This window comes from Babylonia areolata, chromosome 22 (genome assembly GCF_041734735.1).
Source record: "Babylonia areolata isolate BAREFJ2019XMU chromosome 22, ASM4173473v1, whole genome shotgun sequence".
NCBI lineage: Eukaryota > Metazoa > Mollusca > Gastropoda > Neogastropoda > Buccinidae > Babylonia > Babylonia areolata.
The window spans coordinates 10,742,425-10,765,346 of NC_134897.1; the positions used below are offsets into that span (position 1 = coordinate 10,742,425).

Below are 22,922 nucleotides of genomic sequence, written 5' to 3' on the forward strand. Positions count from 1 at the left end.
TTACATTAAGAATACTAGTTATTACCTGCAGTGTGTGGATGGATGTATGTATGAAACGGTGTATGTGATATTTTTTTTTTACATTTGTATCTTCGTAATATTCATAAAAGCTGTTGTTGACTTTTACAGTTATGGTCCCCCCATGTTGTTTACTTGTCTATGTTGTGATAATGCACCTGACCAAATTTCTCCAGTTGGAGATAATAAAGTTATCTTATCTATGTAAAATGCAGATGTGAAACTAAAAATGTGGTGAATATGGAGCGTTTTGGAAATTAGAACCAGAAGAATACTACAAGACGATAAGATTAAAATTTGAACCGTCACAATTTCAGTTAGAGAACAACAACAATAACAACAGTGACAACAACAGCAGCAGCAGCAGCAGCAGCAACAGCAACAACAACAATCAGCTATTCAGAACTACATGGAGATAAAGAGGAAATCATGGCTTCACTGAAATCCATAAGAGACTGTGTGTGCATGTCTGTTCTTGATGATAGCTTTACAGCACTTGTCTGTATGTCTGTGTCTCATTGACAATGGGTTTACACCTGTCGCAGCGCTTTGCAACACTGTCTGTATGTCTGTGTCTCATTGACGATGGATTACCACCTGTCGCAGCGCTTTGCAACACTGTCTGTATGTCTGTGTCTCATTGACGATGGATTACCACCTGTCGCAGCGCTTTGCAACACTGTCTGTATGTCTGTGTCTCATTGACGATGGATTACCACGTGTTGCAGCGCTTTGCAACACTGTCTGTATGTCTGTGTCTCATTGACGATGGATTACCACCTGTCGCAGCGCATTGCAACACTGTCTCTATGTCTGTGTTTCATTGCCGATGGGTTTACACCTGTTGCAACACTTTACAACACTGTCTCAGTGTCTGTGTCTCATAGACGATGGGTTTACACCTGTTGCACTGCTTTGCAACACTGTCTGTATGTCTGTGTCTCATTGACGATGGATTACCACCTGTTGCAGCGCTTTACAACACTGTCTGTATGTCTGTGTCTCATTGACAATGGGTTTACACCTGTTGCAACGCTTTACAACACTGTCTGTATGTCTGTGTCTCATTGACGATGGGTTTACACCTGTTGCAACGCTTTACAACACTGTCTGTATGTCTGTGTCTCATTGACGATGGATTACCACCTGTTGCAGCGCTTTGCAACACTGTCTGTATGTCTGTGTCTCATTGACAATGGGTTTACACCTGTTGCAACGCTTTACAACACTGTCTGTATGTCTGTGTCTCATTGGCGATGGATTACCATCTGTCGCAGTGCTTTACAACACTGTCTGTATGTCTGTGTCTCATTGACGATGGATTACCACCTGTTGCAGCGCTTTGCAACACTGTCTCTATGTCTGTGTCTCATTGACGATGGGTTTACACCGGTTGCAATACTTTACAACACTGTCTCAATGTCTGTTCCTCATTGACGATGGCTCACCACTTGTTGCAGAACCTCACCTGGGTTCCAGCCCACCTGTCCCGGACGGTTCAAGGCCTGACCTCGGTCCTGCTGTCCCTGAAGAAATGTCCCATGATCCGCTTCCAGAACTCCTCGGAAATGGCCCGCAAACTGGCTGAAAGTGTGCGAGTAAGTCAGGGATGCTTTTCTTAATCGTGAGCACGCTTTCGCGCGCTGGCAGTGAGAAAGTGAGCGGTGAGGGCGAGGAGGGCATGCGCAACAACACGAACGTGAGGCGGGTAGTAGATTTTATCCTTACCTGGCGGCAGAGTTGCTCTGAAGGCTGCCTAGCCTTGACTCGTGAGAACCAAGCCACTTCTTGCATGCATGGAGGTGGGGAAAAAGAAACGCACCGCCCCTAGTGTGTCTCTTGAGAACCTTGCCTGACGGGCGCAATAGCCGAGTGGTTAAAGCGTTGGACTTTCAATCTGAAGGTCCCGGGTTCGAATCACGGTGACGGCACCTGGTGGGTAAAGGGTGGAGATTTTTCCGATCTCCCAGGTCAACATATGTGCAGACCTGCCAGTGCCTGAACCCCCTTCGTGTGTATACGCAAGCAGAAGATCAAGTACGCACGTTAAAGATCCTGTAATCCATGTCAGCGTTTGGTGGGTTATGGAAACAAGAACATACCCAGCATGCACACCCCCGAAAGCGGAGTATGGCTGCCTACATGGCGGGTTAAAAACGGTCATACACGTAAAAGCCCACTCGCGTATATACGAGTGAACGTGGGAGTTGCAGCCCACGAACGCAGAAGAAGAAGAAGAAGAAGAGAACCTTGCCTAACTGGCCGTGTGAGAAACCTTCCTCAGGTCCATCCAGAGTGGTGCTTGTTTCAGGACAAAGTTTGTTTGTTTGTTTGTTTGTTGTTTAATTTCTTCCCTTTTAATTAACTGATTGAGCCCTGCACCTGAGCATTGCTCTGGCGTCAAAATTTGTCTCATTAAAACGGTTTTCACTTTCCAACAAATGCATAAGCTGCAAGGGAAGGGAGCTAACTTTTACAGTATTTCCGGATTTGTTCACATGTAATTTGGAGGAAAAACAGTACATTTTCTGCATTCCCCCCCCCCACACCCCCATATCAGTATGGCATTGAACTTGAAGCTTTCCGAGGCTGTAAAGGGTTGAATGGGCTAAAGAGGGTTCTTTTCTTTGAAATATACTTGACATCCAGTCAGGTCACAACAGTTACAGTTTCACCATTCTTTTCACGCCAGTAAGTGGTTGTGATTGTAAGAAATCACAGAAATGTTTATTTTTGTTATGAATTAAAAAAAAAAAACTTTTTGCCCCTGACTCAACCCCCCCCCCTCCACCCTCCCCCCCAAACCCCTCCACCTGCCTGTCTTACCTGCTTACACCTGCCTGTCTGTAATCTAGCCTTTCCTACCTCTTGTGACTGCCTTCACCTCCACCCCTCCATCTTGTTCTTTACCGTCAGCTTCAGGTCCACCCTACCCTGTCTCCGGGGTCCCAGGTTCAAACACTCCACAGTGAGCTGCTGCTCTCTCTTGTCAGTCTATGGACCCTATGCTTGCAATGGGGCTTCCTCTTTCGCTTTGTCAGGTTTCTGTGCTCTTCTCTTTCTTCTTCTTCTTCTTCTTTGTTCGTGGGCTGCAACTCCCACGTTCACTCGTATATACACGAGTGGGCTTCTACGTGTATGACCGTTTTTTACCCCGCCATGTAGGCAGCCATACTCCGCTTTCGGGGGTGTGCATGCTGGGTATGTACTTGTTTCCATAACCCACCGAACGCTGACATGGATTACAGGATCTTTAACGTGCGTATTTGATCTTTTGCTTGCGTATACACACGAAGGGGGTTCAGGCACTAGCAGGTCTGCACATATGTTGACCTGGGAGATCGGAAAAATCTCCACCCTTTACCCCACCAGGCGCCGTCACCGAGATTCGAACCCGGGACCCTCAGATTGAAAGTCCAACGCTTTTACCATTCGGCTGTTGCGTCCGTCTCTTCTCTTTCATGTCGGGCCTTTCTAAGATAGTTGCCCCCCCCCCACCTCCCACTCTCCCCACCCCTCTACTCCTCCTCCTTTCTTGTCTACAGTGTCTCTGGGTTTCTATTTTCATGTATTGTTAGGTTTTGTGTTTCGTCCCTTTTGAATCGAGAGTTATGGATCAGCGTGAATGACTGGTGTGACAGTGCGTTGATGCGTCCCTGTGTATGATTCAGCATTATATGATTACTTTATTATTGTTATTATTATCATTATTATTGTTGTTGTTATTATTATTATCATTACGATTGACATTATCATCATCATCATGGCTGTTGTCATTGTCATTGTTATTGTTATGATTATGATGATTATTATTTGTTATTATTATTTTATTTTATTTTCTATCATAAGTTGTAGTGGTTGTAACTAGTATTGTTGTCATTATCATGACATTATCATTATCAGTATAAGCATTATTAGTATTAGTATAATTCTTCTTCTTGTTATTGTAAGTGGAGTGATGGCCTAGAGGTGACGCGTCCGCCTAGGAAGCGAGAGAATCTGAGCGCGCTGGTTCGAATCACGGCTCAGCCGCCGATATTTTCTCTCCCTCCACTAGACCTGGAGTGGTGGTCTGGACGCTAGTCATTCGGATGAGACGATAAACCGAGGTCCCGTGTGCAGCATGCACTTAGCGCACGTAAAAGAACCCATGGCAACAAAAGTGTTGTTCCTGGCAAAATTCTGTCGAAAAATCCACTTCGATAGGAAAAACAAATAAAACTGCACGCAGGAAAAAAAAAAAAGAAAAGAAAAAGGGTGGCGCTGTAGTGTAGCGACGCGCTCTCCCTGGGGAGAGCAGCCCGAATTTCACACAGAGAAATCTGTTGTGATAAAAAGAAATGCAAATACAAATACAAATACAAATTGTTGTTATTATTATTATGGTTAGCTTTATGGGTGACTGTGGTTGGGCTTGCTTGCAGCAAGTGATCAACAAGGAGGCGGCTCTGTTTGAGTTCCGCAAGACGGACGTGGCTCCGGTGCTGCTCATACTGGACAGGCGTGATGATGCTGTCACACCTCTCCTCAACCAGGTGGGTGTGTGTGGGTGGAGTGTGTGTGTGTGTCGGTTTTCGTTTGTTGTACGTACTACCCACATGACATAAGCAGTGTGTTTTGGTCGGTGCCTGTTTTTTTATTGTGTTGTTGCTGAGTGAGTTCATTGTGTTGTGGTGTGTGTGTTCATTGTGTTGTGGTGTGTGTGTTCATTGTGTTGTGGTGTGTGTTCATTGTGTTGTGGTGTGTGTGTTCATTGTGTTGTGGTGTGTGTTCATTGTGTTGTGGTGTGTGTTCATTGTGTTGCTGTGTGTGTTCATTGTGTTGCTGTGTGTGTGTTCATTGTGTTGTGGTGTGAGTTCATTGTGTTGTGCTGTGTGTGTTCATCGTGTTGCTGTGTGTGTTCATTGTGTTGCTGTGTGTGTTCATTGTGTTGTGGTGTGAGTTCATCGTGTTGCTGTGTGTGTTCATTGTGTTGTGGTGTGTGTTCATGGTGTTGTGGTGTGGTGTGTGTTCATTGTGTTGTGGTGTGTGTTCATTGTGTTGTGGTGTGTGTTCATTGTGTTGTGGTGTGTGTGTTCATTGTGTTGCTGTGTGAGTTCATTGTGTTGCTGTGTGAGTTCATTGTGTTGTGGTGTGTGTTCATTGTGTTGTGGTGTGTGTTCATTGTGTTGCTGTGTGTGTTCATTGTGTTGTGGTGTGTGTTCATTGTGTTGTGCTGTGTGTGTTCATTGTGTTGCTGTGTGAGTTCATCGTGTTGCTGTGTGTGTTCATTGTGTTGCTGTGTGTGTTCATTGTGTTGCTGTGTGAGTTCATCGTGTTGCTGTGTGAGTTCATCGTGTTGCTGTGTGTGTTCATCGTGTTGTGGTGTGAGTTCATCGTGTTGTTGTGTGTGTTCATTGTGTTGTGGTGTGTGTTCATGGTGTTGTGGTGTGTGTTCATTGTGTTGTGGTGTGTGTTCATTGTGTTGTGGTGTGTGTTCATTGTGTTGTGGTGTGTGTTCATTGTGTTGTGGTGTGTGTTCATTGTGTTGCTGTGTGTGTTCATTGTGTTGTGGTGTGTGTTCATTGTGTTGTGCTGTGTGTGTTCATTGTGTTGCTGTGTGAGTTCATCGTGTTGCTGTGTGTGTTCATTGTGTTGCTGTGTGTGTTCATTGTGTTGCTGTGTGAGTTCATTGTGTTGCTGTGTGAGTTCATCGTGTTGCTGTGTGTGTTCATCGTGTTGTGGTGTGAGTTCATCGTGTTGCTGTGTGTGTTCATTGTGTTGTGGTGTGTGTTCATGGTGTTGTGGTGTGTGTTCATTGTGTTATAGTGTGTGTTCATTGTGTTGTGGTGTGTGTTCATTGTGTTGTGGTGTGTGTTCATTGTGTTGTGGTGTGTGTACATTGTTGCTGTGAGTTGATTGTGTTGTGGTGTGAGTAGATTGTGTTGTGGTGTGTGTTCATTGTGTTGTGGTGTGTGTTCATTGTGTTGTGGTGTGGTGTGTGTTCATTGTGTTGTGGTGTGTGTTCATTGTGTTGCTGTGTGAGTTCATTGTGTTGTGGTGTGTGTTCATTGTGTTGCTGTGTGTGTTCATTGTGTTGCTGTGTGAGTTCATTGTGTTGTGGTGTGTGTTCATGGCGTTGTTGTGTGAGTTATTGTGTTGCTGTGTGTTCATTGTGTTGCTGTGTGAGTTCATTGTGTTGTGGTGTGTGTTCATTGTGTTGTTGTGTGAGTTCATTGTGTTGTGGTGTGAGTTCATCGTGTTGCTGTGTGAGTTCATTGTGTTGTGGTGTGTGTTCATTGTGCTGTGTGAGTTATTGTGTTGCTGTGTGTTCATTGTGTTGTGGTGTTTGTCCATTGTGTTGTAGTGTGTGTTGATTATGTTGTGATGTGTGTTTGATGTGTTGTGGTGTGTTTGATTTGTTGTGGTGTATGATCAGTGTGTTGTGGTGTGTGTTCCATGTGTTTTGGTGTGTGCTTATTCTGTTGTGTGTGTTCATTCTGTTGTGTGTGTTTAATTTGTTGTGGTGTGTGTTCATTGTGTGATGTGGTGTGTGTTCAATGTGCTTTGTGTGTTCATTTGTTGTGTTGTGTTGTGGTGTGTGTTCAGTGTGTTGATTGTGTTCATTGTGTTGTGTGTATTCAGTGTGTTGTGGTGTGTGTTCGTTGTGTTGTGTGTGTTCGTTGTGTTGTGTGTGTTCAGTGTGTTGTGTGTGTTCAGTGTGTTCAGTGTGTTGTGGTGTGTGTTCATTGTGTTGTGCATGTTCATTTGTTGTGGTGTGTTGTGTTGTGGTGTATGTTCAGTGTGTTGTGGTGTGTGTTCTGTATATTGTGGTGTGTGTTTAATGTGTTGTGGTATGTGTTTTATGTGTTGCATGTGTGTTCAGTGTCTTGATGTGTTGTGTGTGGTGTGTGACATTGGTGTGTGTGTGAGTGTGTGTGTGTGTGTCTTGTGTGTATGCATGTGTGTGTTGGTGATATGTTGGTGATGTGTGTGTGTGTGTGTGACAGTGGACATACCAGGCGATGGTGCATGAGCTGCTTGGTATCAACAACAACCGCATCAGTCTGGCCAATGTTCCTGGCATCACCAAGGATCTGCAGGAGGTTGTGCTGTCTGCTGAACACGACGAGTTCTATGCCAACGTGAGTCTCTCTCTCGCTTGTCACTGGGGCAGCGTGTGTGTGTGTGTGTGTGTGTGTGTGTGTGTGTATGTGTAAGGGGGGTGTGTGTGTGTGTGTGTGTGTGTGTGCGTGCCTGTGTGTATGCATGCTCTGCTTTTGTCAGGTGGAGGGCTAAGGATGTTGATGGAGTTGGTATTGTTTGCAGTTTTTCCACACGCATTTTTGGTGTCATGTTTGGAAAAGTGGTAGGGAAATGCCCAAATGACGATGATGAAGGTGGTTCTTTGGTTTTTTTAAAATTATTATTGTTGGTATTATTATTGTTGTTGGTGTTGTTGTTGGTGATGGCGCAGCTGCTGTTGTTATTGTTGTTGTTCTTCTTTTTTTCCTCCTTATGATATGATGATGATGATGATGATGATGACGACAATGATTATGCTCAGGTTTTGCTTTTCACTTTCTGGAGACTTGGCAAAATTTGCCAACATTTCTGTCCCAACTGTATCTATGAAAGGAATGTGGGTAGGAGTACTTGCCAGCCACACACACAGGAGTTGTGAAAGGAGCGTGCTCCTTACTGGCTGTGTTTGACACTGGCTGTGTGGTGGTGGTGTTGCAGAACATGTACATGAATTGTGGGGAGATTGGATCCAATATTGTTTCTGTTTTTTTTTTTGTTTTTTTTGCTGCCCCATCATCTGCACCGTTTCAGTGGCATTACTCCCACGCCGCTCATTTAGATTCCCCCATGCACGGCCGCACCCGGGTTCATCCTTCGCAGTTCCAGCGTCGGCAGTCCACGGGGAACCATCGATGTTAGGTCGCCAGGAGGCCACACACCAGAAGAGACCCTGCACTGCTGCTGAGTCACTTCGGTGGTGTTCAGTGGTGCCTTTTCTGTTTTAACATACTTAGGACACCACCTACTAAGCCCCCTACTAACGACAATAATGGCTTAGTCGCGGAGCTAGACTGAGTGAGCATCCCTCCCAGAGTGGAGACCGCCACCACGTCCCTCAAACAACAGCCCCCCATGAATCTGCCGACACTGACGGCACGGAAGTGGAGGGGTATCGAAACTGAGGTCACCATGAGAGCAGGGCATGAAAGGCCACAGACTTTGAGACTATATTGTTACTGTTGTTGGTGTTGGTTTTGTTGTTGTTGTTGTTCATCTCATGATGATGATTATAATGCTCAGGTTTTGTTTCTGGAGGCTTGTCATAATTTGCCAGTATTTCTATCCCGACTGTACCCTAAGAAAGAAAGGTGGGTAGGAAGGAGTATTTGCCAGCCACACGTGAGTTGTGAAAGGAGCGTGTTCCTCACTGACTGTCTTTGTGGTGAAATCCAAGAGTTTGTTGTTTCCTTCAAGAGTTTGTTGTTGTTTTCTTCTTCTTCTTCTTCTCTCCTTCTTTTCTTCTGATGATGATGATGGTGATGATGATGATTATAATGCTCAGGTTTTGTTTCCGGAGGCTCGGCATAACTTGCCACTATTTCTATATCCTGACTGTATCTATGAAAGAAATGGTGGGTAGCGAGTACTTATCACACATGAATTATGACAGGAGCGTGTTCCCACTAGCTGCGTTTGACAGTGGAGGCTCAGCGTAACTTGTCAGTATTGCTGTTGAACTGTGATCTATGAAAGAAAGATGAGGAAAGGAGGAAAAAATCTGATTATATACACTTTTCACTCGTTCAGTATATACATATCGCTGCATAGTATTTCTAGGGGCATGAGTGGAATACAGAAGGATAACAAAAAAAAAAAAAAAAAAAAAAAGGACAGCATTAATTATTTGAACATGCTATGAGGTATGGGTGCTGTGTTCTATGACGGTTAATGTGTACATTACATGCAGACATCGGTGGATGAAGGTGCGTGTATACAGGTGCCGATATGTTTGTGTGCATGTCTGTGGATTTGTGTGCTTGTGGCAGTGTGTGTTTGTGTTTATATGTGTACGTATGTACGTATGTGTGCATGTGTGTGAGTTTGTATGTATTTGTATGGATAATTGAATGATATACTCAGTGTAAGGAAATGATGATGATTATCCATTTTGTTGTTTTTTGTTGTTGTTTTTTTCTGGTCGTGTGTCAATGTTCGGTTTCGTTGTCTGAAATGAAATTAAAGAAGGTAGATTAAAAAAAGAAAAGAAAAGAAAGATGGGTAGGAGTTGGTATCGCGCGTGAGCTGTTTCTGAAAGGAGCGTGTTCCCACTGGCTGTGCTAAGTTTAACAGCGGCTGTGTGGTGTTGGTCTTGGTGTTGCTGTTGCAGAACATGTACATGAACTTTGGGGAGATCGGCTCCAACATCAAGGAGCTGATGGAGGAGTTCCAGAAGAAATCCAAGAGCCAGGCCAAGGTGGAATCCATCGCAGACATGAAGGTCAGGGGCGTTGTGGGGGCGGGGTTGTGGGGTGTCTGTGGGTGGGTGTGGGTGTGCTGGGGGTTCTGTGTGGGTGTGTGGGTGTGTGGGTGTGTGTGTGTGTGTGACTCGTGTGAATGACTCTTGTGTATGTGCATGCATGCTTGCATGTGTGTGGTGTATGACTGTCTCTCTTTTACCTGTGTGTGTGTGTGTGTGTGTGTGTGTGAGATAATGATAATAATGGGTATTTATAAAGTACTCTAATATTCTGTGCTTTTTTGCACTGTAGGAATCTGTTAGTTTGGAATTTGTAATGGAAAAGTGGTGGTTGTGTGTGTGTGTGTGTGTGTGTGTGTGCATGTGTGTGTACTTGTTTCGTGTGTGCGTGTGCGTGTGTGTGTACATGTGTGTGTGCCGACAGGCGTTTGTGGAGAACTACCCCCAGTTCAAGAAGATGTCTGGGGCGGTAGCCAAGCACGTGACGGTGGTCGGGGAGTTGTCGCGTTTTGTGGGCGCCCACAACCTGCTGGAGGTGTCGGAGACCGAGCAGGAGATCGCCTGCCAGGGAGACCACTCCGCTCTGCTGCAGGTCCGTCACTGGGTTGGGTTGATGTGATCTCTGCTGTGTGTTTGTGTGGATTGTGTGTGTGTGTGTGTGTGTGTGTGTGTGATGTTGTGTGAACTCTTGCAAAGGATTTGGGCCTTGTTGTGTGAGCGACTCTGAGGAAGAAAAGTATAAAGTTTAGTCTGTAAAACAGGGTAATGCTAAGACATGAGGTGTGTGAACTGTTGCAGAGGGTACAAGCCTTGATGTCAGACGATGTTGAGGTAAACAAATTTCACCTGTTAGTTAATAAGGTGTGGTAATATTGATACATAAGGCATGTGAACTGCAGCAGAGAATCCAAGCCTTGGTGGTGAGTGACCTTGAGGAAAAAAAGTATGGCAGTTTGGTGCATAAAATAGAGGACAGCAAAGACATGAGGTGTGTTAATTGTTTCAGAGGATTCAAGCCTTAGTGTGAAATGATGTTGAGGTAAAAAATCTCACCTGTTAGTCCATAAAATAGTCGGATGTTAATACTAACACATGAGGTGTGTGAACCGTTGCAGTGCATTCAAGCCTTGATGTTGAACAACGTTGAGGAAAAAAAATCTCACCTGCAGAGATGCCAACTGTTTTGATTTCACTGTATTTTGTTAAGCTCAGTGAGTCAGTCGCAGTTTGTTTGACGTTACGCCAACATCAAAACTGTTTTGACTTCATTTTAGACTACATAGAATGGTCACATGCTTTCCTGTTGTTACATATACCCAGACGCTCTAGATCTATCAATTTCGAGGCCAGGGCAGTCACTGCTAACCTTGCTCTCACCTGATGATGCTCAGTTAATCGTGTGCGTGTTTCCACTGAAACAGCATTGAGTGGACCAGTCAGCTTAAATGTATGTTTGGTGATCTGGCTGGGAGTCCGAGTGTTCCTCATTCATTCATTCATTTTGCCCATCACTCCTGGTGGAGCATAGGCCATCGACGACCCCTCGCCATCGCACTCTGTTCTGGGCTGTTCTGGCCATTCCAGTCCAGTTGGTCCCTTGCTGCTTCAGCTCTGCCTCGGTATCTCTCCTCCAGCTGTTGCGAGGCCGGCCTCTCTTCCTCTTTCCCTGCGGGTTCCAGGTCAGGGCTTGGTGTGTGATGCTGGACGCTGGCTTCCTGAGGGTGGTGTCCGATCCAGCCCCACTTCCTCTGCAGTACCTGCTTGGCCACTGGTTCCTGTCCCGCTCGCTCCCACAGATCTTCGTTTCGGATCTTCTCCTCCGAGTGTTCCTACCAGATTCAAAATGTTCCTATGAAATACTCTGATTGTTCCCACCAACACTTGACAGGGGTTGGCATCTCTACACCTGATAGCCCAGATAGACTAGGGACAATAATAATAATAATGGTATTTATATAGCGCTGGGTCTTGTGCAGAGACAAATCAAAGCGCTTTCGCACCAGTCATTCACACGCATGCATAACTCTAAAACTGTAGAAACTAAAGACAAGGAAGGGCAGGCAAGGGATGCTATTTTGGGAAGAGGTGGGTTTCAAGGCCAGACTTGAAAGAGCTGAGGTGTGGAGACTTGACGAAGCGAAAAAGGAAGTTCATTCCAATCGCAAGGTCCAGGGACAGAGAAAGAACGGCGGCCAACAGTCGAGTGTTTGAATCAAAGACATGAGGCGTGTGAACGGTTGCAGAGGATCCGAGCCTTGGTGGCCAGCGACAAGGTGAGGCAGGTGGACATGCTGCGGCTGGTGATGCTGTACGCCATTCGCTACGAGTCCCACAGCAACAACGACCTCTCTGGGCTGGTGGAGGCCCTCAAACGACGCGGTGTGGCCGAGGAATTTAGAGGGGTAGGGTTTTTAGGGGTTGGTCGGGGGGTGGTGGAGGGTGTGTGTGTGTGTGTGTGTGTGTGTGCGTGTGTGTGTGTGTGTGTGCGTTTGTGTCAGTGTGAGCGTGGGTGTGTGTGAGTGTGTGTGTGTGTGTAGTGTGTGTGTATAGTGTGTGTGTGTGTGTGTGTGTGACGATGATGATGATGATAATGATAATAATTATAATAATGGTAATGATGATAATCATTGCTATTTGATTAAATGATTGATATATTGATTACTTATTCCTTCACCTCTACATTAATTCATTTTTTTTATTTTATTCCTTCATTTGTTCCTTCACTTATCTACCACTCCCATCTATTCATCCATCCACTGACAGACAGATAGACTGACTGACTGACTGACTGATGTACGTACATGGTGGGTGTGGTTCAGATGGTGCAGGCCATCCTGGACTACGGAGGCCGCAAGGCGAGGGGCAGCGACCTGTTTGGGAACCAGGACCCTGTGGCCATCACCAAGAGACTGCTCAAAGGGCTCAAGGTGGGGGTGAATGTGGTGCGTGTGTGGGGGGCCAGGGCCGGGTGGGGGAGGGTTTGCGAGGGTGCTTGTGTTGGTGGGGAGGGTGCTTGTGGGGGGTGGTTGGGCAGTGACCTTTTTGGGAACCAGGATCCTGTCACCCCATCACCAAGAGACTGCTCAAAGGGCTCAAGGTGGGGGTGAAGGTGGTGCGTGTGTGGGGGGCCAGGGCCGGGTGGGGGAGGGTTTGCGAGGGTGCTTGTGTTGGTGGGGAGGGTGCTTGTGAGGGGTGGTTGGGCAGTGACCTTTTTGGGAACCAGGATCCTGTCACCATCACCAAGAGACTGCTCAAAGGGCTCAAGGTGGTGCGGCAGGGGGAGGGGGGCTGGTATGTTGTGGGTGGGTGTGGCATGGGTGGGAGAGGGTTGGGTGGGGTAGGAGAGGGTTTGGGAGGGTGTTTGGGTGGGTGAGGATTGGGCATGTGTTTGGGGGTGGGGAAGTGGGATGTGTGTGTGTGTGTGGAAGGTGGGAGATGGTGTGTGTGTGTGGGGGGGATGGTGTGGGGGTGGGGGTGGGGTGCGATGGGAGATGGTTTGTGAGGGTGTTTGGTCGCGCGGGGGATGGTTGGGCGTGGGTGTGTGTGTGGGCAGGGTGGGATGGGAGAGAGTTGGTGAGGGTGTTTGAAGGGGTGGGATGGTAGGGGGGGCGATGGTGTGTGGGTTGGGAGGGTGTGGTATGGTGTGTGTGGGGGCAGGGGGGGGGGGAGGGCGGAGGAGAATGGGGGTGTGTGTGGGGGGGGGGGGGGGAGTTGTATGTCTGTGGGGAAGATGGTGTGTGTGTATGGGCAGAGAGGTGTTTGTGTGTGTGTGTGTGTGTGTGTGTGTGTGTGTGTGTGTGTGTGTTCATGTGTGTGTGTGTGTGTGTGTGTGCACATGTATGTATGTGTGTGTGTGTGTTCATGTTCATGTGTGTGTGTGTGTGTGTGTGTGTGTGTGCAGGGTGTGGAGAACGTGTACACCCAGCACAAGCCCCTGCTGCAAGGCGTGTTGGACCAGCTGATCAAGGGAAAGCTGAAGGAAGCTGCCTACCCCTACCTGGGCACCTCCCAGCTCAAGGACAGGTGGGTGGCGCTGCTTCTCCTTCTGCTGTTTCTCCTGCGTCTTCTGCTTCTTCCTTGTCTTCTGCTTCTTCCTTGTCTTCTGCTTCTTCCTCGTCTTCTGCTTCTTCCTTGTCGTCTGCTTCTTCCTTGTCTTCTGCTTCTTCCTCGTCTTCTGCTTCTTCCTTGTCGTCTGCTTCTTCCTAATTTTCTGCTTCTTCCTAATTTTCTGCTTCTTCCTCATCTTCTGCTTCTTCCTAATTTCTGCTTCTTCCTTGTCTTCTGCTTCTTCCTCGTCTGCTTCTTCCTCATCTTCTGCTTCTTCCTCGTCTTCTGCTTCTTCCTCATCTGCTTCTTCCTCGTCTGCTTCTTCCTCGTCTTCTGCTTCTTCCTCATCTGCTTCTTCCTCGTCTTCTGCTTCTTCCTCGTCTTCTGCTTCTTCCTCGTCTGCTTCTTCCTCGTCTTCTGCTTCTTCCTCGTCTGCTTCTTCCTCGTCTTCTGCTTCTTCCTCATCTGCTTCTTCCTCGTCTGCTTCTTCGTCTTCTGCTTCTTCCTCGTCTTTTGCTTCTTCCTCATCTGCTTCTTCCTCGTCTGCTTCTTCGTCTTCTGCTTCTTCCTCATCTGCTTCTTCCTCGTCTGCTTCTTCGTCTTCTGCTTCTTCCTCGTCTGCTTCTTCCTCATCTGCTTCTTCCTCATCTGCTTCTTCGTCTTCTGCTTCTTCCTCGTCTGCTTCTTCCTCATCTGCTTCTTCCTCGTCTTCTGCTTCTTCCTCGTCTTCTGCTTCTTTCTCGTCTTCTGCTCTTTGTGGTGCTGCTTCTTTTGCTTCTTCTTTTTTGTTGTTCTTGTTCTTCTTCTGCTTCTTCTTCTTCTGTATCTTCTTCTATATCTTCTTCTTTGTCTTCTTCTTCTTCTTCTGCTTCTTGTTGTTGTTGTTGTTTTGTTGTTCTTCTTTTTCTGTGTCTTTGTTTTTGCTGCTGCTGCTTCTTATTGTTCTTCTGCTTCTTTTTCTGTATCTTCTTCAGCTTCTTCTTCTTCTTGTTCTCTCTCTCTCTCTCTCTCTCTCTCTCTATATATATATATATATATATATGAATATCTTCTTCTTTTGCTTCTGCATCCTCTTATTCTTCTGTTTCTGCATCTTCTTCTTCTTCTGTTTCTTGTTTTTCTTCTTCTGCTTCTGTGTCTTCGTTTCTGCTGGAGGTTTGTGTTGTCAGGCCACCGGACATCATGGTGTTCACGATCGGGGGATGTATGTAAAGAATGATGAGGGAAGAAAGAAGAAAGGTGTTGGTTGTGTGTTGTACGTAAAGAATGATGAGGGAAGAAAGAAGAAAGGTGTGGTGTGTTGTACGTAAAGAATGATGAGGGAAGAAAGAAGAAAGGTGTTGGTGTGTGTTGTACATAAAGAATGATGAGGGAAGAAAGAAGAAAGGTGTTGGTGTGTGTTGTACGTAAAGAATGATGAGGGAAGAAAGAAGAAAGGTGTTGGTTGTGTGTTGTACGTAAAGAATGATGAGGGAAGAAAGAAGAAAGGTGTTGGTGTGTGTTGTACATAAAGAATGATGAGGGAAGAAAGAAGAAAGGTGTTGGTTGTGTGTTGTACGTAAAGAATGATGAGGGAAGAAAGAAGAAAGGTGTTGGTTGTGTGTTGTACATAAAGAATGATGAGGGAAGAAAGAAGAAAGGTGTTGGTTTGTTGTACGTAAAGAATGATGAGGGAAGAAAGGTGTTGGTGTGTGTTGTACATAAAGAATGATGAGGGAAGAAAGAAGAAAGGTGTTGGTGTGTGTTGTACGTAAAGAATGATGAGGGAAGAAAGAAGAAAGGTGTTGGTGTGTTGTACATAAAGAATGATGAGGGAAGAAAGAAGAAAGGTGTTGGTGTGTTGTACATAAAGAATGATGAGGGAAGAAAGAAGAAAGGTGTTGGTGTGTGTTGTCAGACCTCAGGACATCATCGTGTTCATGATCGGGGGATGTACGTACGAAGAGGCCCTGGCAGTCCACCTGTTGAACCGCTCCACGCCAGGTGTCAGGATCGTGCTAGGGGGAACCACTGTGCACAACTCCAAAACGTGAGTTACCTTCTCTTTTTTTGGTAGCTTTTCTTTCTTTCTATTGTTGTTTTAGAGACAACTTAAAAAAAAGAAATAAAGATTATTAGTATTATTTCAATACCAGAGTGTATGAAGTATGTGATATGTAGTTCAAGTACATGAGTGAATTAGTGTTAATTATTTTTGTTTTTTTAACCCATAGGCTGCCTATATGACGAGATAACATGTCATTGCAAGCATGTACACTTCGCTGCCACAGTGACGAGATAACTTGTCATCGAAATATTTTGACTTTTCCCTGGTTAGCATTGAGTTCGTTGACAAAAATACTGGTAGCTTTAGCTAAGGGAATCTTTCTAGATCCTATTCATAGCTAGAAACCCCATCTACGTCATGAGGCAGTCCTTTATTTGAACGTTTTGGTTGGATCACTTCCGCAGTGTTTGCCTGGCTCCTCTCCTCGCTCGCTCAACAAAATGTTGGACACTGTGCTCAAGACATGTGATCGTGGTGCACTAAATCAACCAAGATTGCTTTCTTTAGCTGATGCTCAGAAAGAATTGAAGCGTTAATTCGAAGGAGAAGACAGTGATGAACTTTTATTGGATGATTTGATTGAAAATAAAGGGAGCAATGAGGAGACTGGCCAAGATATGTCTGTCAGTGAGTGACGCGGCTGTATAGCTGTAGCAGACGACAGAAAGTGACCGAATCTTTAGCAGGACACAGTGTGAGCGATTTTCCTGGCACTCAGCCAACACAGTCTGATGAGAAGTGGATAAAGTGACTGTATGAGAGGGATGAAGAGGAGGGGGGTGGAGACCGAGGGGCCGTGGCCTCACATCCATGTTATCACTTGGAGCAGTCACAATGCATTGTGTATCTGTCTCTTTTTTTTTTTATTGTGGTTGTTCTAGTATAATTTGTGTGTGCAGGTATTATCCATATTTCCAGAAAATATGATATTTTAATGTAAATTACCTGACTAATGTTTGTAATGACCAAGTTGGAAATGTGACAAAAAACGAAACACTGATTTCAAAACAACAGCATGTCACTGAAAATATATAAAATGGGAAAACATCATGTGTTTTGTATTCTTTATTCCTTTGCCTTGCAGAAAATATATACTTTTATGGGTCTTTTTCCAGTAACAAAGAGCACATCATTTTTTTTGAAAATATATACCCGTTTTTTGTGGAAAAAAACCCTGGCAAATAAATTTCACTTGAATCTTATTTCCCTGGCAGCAAAAGGGTTAAGAGACCACCTACTCATATGTGCACACACTGACACATGTACACACACACACACACACACACACACACACACACACACACACACACACACACACATGTACCCCCCCCCCCCAACCCCCCTGCCCTCTGCCTAGCCCCCCACACACCCCTCAGCCCCCCACACAAAGTGAGGGCTGTATGATTAATGGTTTCTCCACTGCAGTGGGAATTCAGTTGCAGCTTTAAATTTCATGAAGGGCTATGACTCAAACTTGGAGGCAAGATTGCACTGTCCGTTAGTGCTGCAGTCTTGGAGGGCTAGTTGGTCTTTGGGGACCACCCCAACGCTGACTGCCCTAAAACCCTTCTGACTGACAGAGTGGGGATATAATTTGTGCCAGATACTCTTCACTTCAATTGAATACGACTGACCATCATCTTTACATATTGTATGATAGTCAGTCGTGTTCCACTATGACCATCAGAACACCAGAGGAGGTAACTGCTCTCCTGACTATCTGGGCTAGAATTTGATTATAGTGGAGAGTGTCTTGCCCGAGTTACATCCCCACTCTCTCGGCCAAGAGGGTTTTAGGACTATCGGCGTTGGGGATGGTTCCCAAAGGCCAGCTAGCCCCCAAGGCTGCAGCACCAAGAGCTGGTGCAGTTTTGCCCCCTAGTTAGATATATATACTAACATTAACTCTCTCCGGACGAAGGAATGCTCACGCATTCATACACAAAACGTATTCGGATTCGGAATGGAATAGCATTCTCCGAAAGTAAAATTCTATCATGCGCTGTACACGTGATTTTGTGATTAGCCAAGCAGAGTGCGCTATTCTGGGTCACTCCACAATCGAACAGTATGATTGGTCAGCCTGGGATGTGTGGCCTGTCTTGCACACACGCTGACAAAGTCACTGACTGGTTGTCTGCTCGCGTGCCAGCCTGTTAGCAAAGCGGGCTCTTCTCAGAATGTTGTGAAGAGAACAAGGCAGTGACGGCAATGTTTTAGGGTTGTCGAAGTACTTGAAATGCTACAAACTGAAGGGTCGGACATTGAAGAGGTGGATGATGACGAAGAAGAAAGCGAAATTAATGCAGAAAGTGAGCATGGGTATGGTGATTCGGGGTGAAAAATTGGCAGTATTTTCTACATATGGCAAAACTGTAAAAATAAGATGAGAAATTTGATTTTTTTTATATGTAATAGCTCAACACGTAATAAACCAGTTCTGAAAGTTTCATTTTCTTACACAGTATTTTGTATTTTTTGTAATTTTTTTCCAAACCCTTACGAATGGGCCGTCTGTGGGGGAAAGCAAGAGAGAAAACTTGTCGTCCTGAGTGAGTTAATGGTAGTGTTTTGTTTTTTGGTTGTTTTTTTCCTCCCAGTTTTCTTCAAGAAGTGTCCATGGGAGTGAGGGGCCTGACCAGACGATGAGCAGTCAGCTGTCCCATGTGATGTTTTACTGCAGTCTTCAGTGGAACATTTTGCTGTGGGGGGTGTGTGCTGGTTTTGGAGTCCGTGTGTGTGGGTGTGGTATGTGAGAGAGAGAGAGAGAGAGAGAGAGAGTCTGTGTGTGTGTGTGTGTATGTGTCTCCTTGGTGGAACATTATGCCATAATGGTTGTCTGCTGTTTCTGGGGGTTGGTGTGCTGGTATGTGTTTTGTGGGGTGTGAGTGAGTGTGTGTGGAGGAGGGTGTATAGGTGTGTGGGGGTGGGTGTGTGTGTGTGCATTTTACCTGGTTGTGTGTTTGTCCATGTGCATATCCGGACTGATGACTTTTGGCATGCGAATGTGCTTATGAGTGATTGCTTGTATGTACTGGTTTGTATGTATGTCTTCGAGTGAGTTTGTTTATTTGTGCGCAAGTGTGGTTGTGTGTGATTTTGTGAGTGTGTGTGTATGTGTACATGTGTGCATATGTGTGCGTGTGTGTGTGTGTGTGCATATGATGTGTACATTCATGTGTGCATGTGTGTGCATTTTACCAGTTTGTGTGTATATCCATGTGCTTTAACTTGCAGGAAACTGCATATTATTTTTTTTTGGAAATAGCTCAGAAATATTGAACACCAGAAATATAAATGCACATTTTCAAAGACTGTCACACTCCTGTCTTATGTTGTGGATTTGTTGAATGGCTTTAGTTGAACAACTGTTTCAAAATTGCTACATACTTTTTGGAATGTGTAAGTGTACCATAGTTTGATTGGTTCAGAAACTAGAAACTGCACAAAAGGTGATCTGCACAAAATGTGAATGTTGGCATTTGTTTTTTGTGTATGATACTTGTATAAAGAACCTTTCGTTTAGCTTTCAAGGCTGATGATCCATATGGGATAGATTGAAATGAAAATTATGAGCATACAGCTTGCAAGTCTAGATTATGAGTGTATACCTTACCAGCCTCAAATGTATACCTTTCAAACTTTCAATCTTTGGTTGTGAGTTTATACTTCATACAAAACTTTCTTTCTTTGTGAGTGCATACTTTTCAAAACTTTCAGTCTTTGTTAGTGCATACTTTACAAAACTTTCAGTCTAGACAGCCAGCCAGATGCCAGATTTGAAAATGAGTGCATTTAGATAAATTAATCATTTGTTGGGTTAAAAAAAGAAAAAAAAAGAAAAGAAAAAAAAGTGATGTCATTGTGCACTGCTTTTGTCCAGTGCTTTTCTTACCTTGGTTCTATGAATATCTGTGATCAGCACAGTTTTTGCTTACATTCCATGCAGCGTAAAAACTTGGTGCAGAAAGCAGTTTGGTGATTTGCTTTTCTATGTTTTCTCTGTCTCTCTCTCTCTGCCTGTCTCTGTCTCTCTCTCTGTGTCTCTGTCTCTGTCTTTGTCTCATTTTCTCTGTCTCTTTCACTGTCTCTCTCACAGACTCTCTCGGTCTTCGTCTCTCTTCCTCCCTCTCCCTCTCCCTCTTTTCTTCCCTGTTTGTAATCTTGAATGATTTTCTCAGGTTTCTTTCTACCTGACCTTTCGTCGTATCTGTCTGCTTCATCCGTGCGAGTTTGGTTGTCATGAGCGCATGAAGGGAGTACTTGCCAGACAGACAGAGAATGAAAGATGATGGAATGAAAAGAGAGAAGGAATAGAAAGAAAGGAAGGACGTGTTAGGATCAACAACAAAACAGAAAACATTCAAACCCAAAGAGATGGCGCAAAAAAAAAAAAAAAAAAAAAAAAAAAAAGAAGGAAAAAAGTATCACCTTCCAGGAATGTGAGAAAATGAGCATTAATTAATACACGTTATTTTGAGGAATTTATATATATATATATATATATAAAAAGCGGGATGGGGTGGAGGGGAGAGGGGAGAGTTCAGTAAGAAGTCATAAAGCTGCCCTAAAGAAATGAAATAAAAATTTAAAAAAAGAAAAAAAAAAAGAAAAAAAAAGTAACTTCGGATGCTTACGTACAGTGGAAACCTGTGTAGTCAGCACGTCTTGTTTTTGTTAGACGATTTTATTCCGTTGTATTGTTTAGAAATGCTGAAGAACAAGTAAAGCATTAGAGAGATTGGTAAGGTAACCTCCCCCCCACCAAAAATAAGGGAATGTTTATGTGTATATGCACTATACATAAATGTGGGTGTGTGTGTGTGCGTGTGTTAGCGTACATGTTTGCTATAGTTTTCAAGCATTCAGGCTTGAGAGCGTAGATATCTGTAGTTAATTAATTCTGCCACATTTAATGCAAAAAAAAAAAAAAAAAAAAAAAAAAGAAACGTCGGTGAGAACAAGCCTAGTTTTGAATAACAGCTCAGCGTTTTGTTGAAGTGTGTGTTTTTTGCTGTTGTTGTTGTTTTTGGTCAGAGCTACAGTTTTAATGTGTTCTTGTACAGATTGTATCATGCGCTTTATTTTTCATTAATGTGTGATTTTTCTTTGCTAGTTTGAGAAAATATAATTTTGGTTGATGATTTTACATTGAATATTTTTGTGTTGACGAGGCAAACAAACTGAAGAACTGCTGTTTAACTTCAGCAAATAGTTAGTGATGGTTAATGTTTGAGTTAGTTTTAAGTGAATATATATTACTTTGCCTGAAACATTGGAGGAAAAGCTTTGAAAAAAAAAAGTGTCATTCCGTACCAATGGGAGATAACTTTGTTGTTCTACTGACAGCATTGTTGTTTCCCTTTGACTGGTGGTGTTGCAGCTTGAGCCTGCAGGTTGACATCTAAAAGTAATGCCTTTGTCTTTAATTGGTCTATTCATTGCCTTTTCTTTGGGGGGTGGGGGGGCAGTGGGGGGCATGGAGGAGGGGGTCTGTTTTCTTAAAACAAAGCATTTGACAATGGTGAACCAAACAAAGTGATAAAAGTTAAAAAAAAAAAAAAAAAAAAAAAAAAAATGTGAGAGCCTTCACTGAGGCTCATTTCCTTTTTCCATGTTCCTTTTTCTTTGATAAAGATACTTTGCCACGACCAGAAACTTATGCACAAAATGCATGTTTAGGCTATTTCTCCTTTGTCCCAAATTAAGCACCATTTTATTCTTTGAAGTGCTCACTGCATGTATGTATGTATAACTAGGGTTGTGTGCTGTGCATGCATACAGTGTTTCCACTTTAAAAAAAAAAGGTATTCCTTCATTTACATGCTGCTGTAGAGGGGACTTTGTAGATTCAGCTCAGTTTCTAGAGGCTCAACGTTCACCTCCAAGAGAAAGGGCTCAGAAGCTGCAGTGGTGGTAAACATATCACAGTTTGAAGCTCATCGGCATAATAATGAATTGAAACCGTCACCACAGCCATTGTCAAGTTTCAGCTCAGAGCTGCAGTGAAGTTTGATCATTGCTCTGCGCATTCTTGATGCAGGAGTGGCCTGAACTATTTTAACTGATGTTTGCATCAGCATTGTTGACATATGTGCTATTTTTTTTGTTATGTGAAAGCTGACATTGCTGTGGGAAGTTTGTGGGCATGGTTGTGACCAGATGCTGCGAAGATACACATTCTTAGAACTATATATATATCTGGAATGAGTCTTAGATTTATTTTCATATGATCATATTTGTGGCTTATTTCTTTTCCAGATATTTTTTTTTTTCAGATTCTGTAGGATCAACATTGATATTGTTGTAAGCCCTGAAATGACCCTGTTTAGTTAGCTGGGATATAAGCAACAAAGGTAGGTGAAACATTAATGTTTATACCAGCTAAACAAATCTGTCATGGCTTGATGATTAGAAAAAAAACCAACAACTACATACCCCCGTGCATTACTGTTGTATTATGGTTACGAACATAGTGGTGTGATGTATGAAAGGAATTCTTGTAGCCAAATCGATCGTATCAGTAGGAATTGTGTGCTGTTTTGTATTGATGTGTGATATATGTGTAGACTTGAATTTAGTGATAGTTTGCAGTGTGTGAGTTGACACTGAGTGTAAAGTATGGATAAAGGTGATTCTTTGAAATGAAGTAAGAAAAACAACAGCAAAACAAAACCATGGGGTGTGTGTGTGTGTGTGTGTGTGTGTGTGTGAATTAGTATATATATGCGCATGTGTGTTTGTGCATGCATGCCCATATGTGTATATATGGTGAGTCTGTATGTTTGAAGCTAAACATGTGGTGAATATGTATTTTTATTTTATTTGATGATGTGACATGATGCTTGTGAAAGGAAAGATATGCCTACAATTCAAAAGTGCAATCAGTTTTTATATAAATATTTGGACTTCAGTTTATATTATTCAGTATGTGTTTATTTAAATGCAGTTTTTGTCTCCCTTGTCTGCTGGTTTCTCATTCTGTGTCGACAACAGTCTTTCTCTCCTCGTCTTGTCTTGTTTTGTCTTGTCTAAGTACTGAACAGGATTGTAGCGCTTAGCTGTTGCAGTCAGTGAATAAAGAGGTTTTGCATTAGGGTTCTGGTTTTAATTCACGTCAGCAGTTAGTCAGTGACTGTCCTAACCATTACTAGACTGTTATCCATTTCTCTGATGGTTTCGTTATAATTGTACTGGTGATTTCTTTGGTGAGTTTCTTGAGCATGAACTGGTTTTTTGTTGTTGTTTTTTCTTGTATCTGGGAGATAGTTTTCGTATTCTTTGGTACCTTTGTATTTGAAGTGATGTGTAACTTCATTCAAAGCACTG

At 43.9% G+C, this 22,922-nt stretch overlaps 1 protein-coding gene across 1 annotated transcript in view; it reads left to right on the forward strand.

Moving 5' to 3' along the window:
• LOC143296882 (vacuolar protein sorting-associated protein 45-like) overlaps positions 1-20,542 on the forward strand; it is a 26,326-nt gene extending 5,784 nt beyond the window's left edge. The window contains exons 4-13 of the mRNA XM_076608863.1: positions 1,479-1,616; positions 4,443-4,553; positions 7,008-7,142; positions 9,410-9,520; positions 9,924-10,091; positions 11,743-11,901; positions 12,319-12,426; positions 13,401-13,522; positions 15,444-15,575; positions 18,194-20,542. Of these exons, the coding sequence (XP_076464978.1) occupies positions 1,479-1,616; positions 4,443-4,553; positions 7,008-7,142; positions 9,410-9,520; positions 9,924-10,091; positions 11,743-11,901; positions 12,319-12,426; positions 13,401-13,522; positions 15,444-15,575; positions 18,194-18,242 (1,233 nt within the window). The 3' untranslated portion in view covers positions 18,243-20,542. The remainder of the gene's footprint in view (positions 1-1,478; positions 1,617-4,442; positions 4,554-7,007; positions 7,143-9,409; positions 9,521-9,923; positions 10,092-11,742; positions 11,902-12,318; positions 12,427-13,400; positions 13,523-15,443; positions 15,576-18,193) is intronic.
• The last annotated feature ends 2,380 nt before the right edge of the window (positions 20,543-22,922 follow it).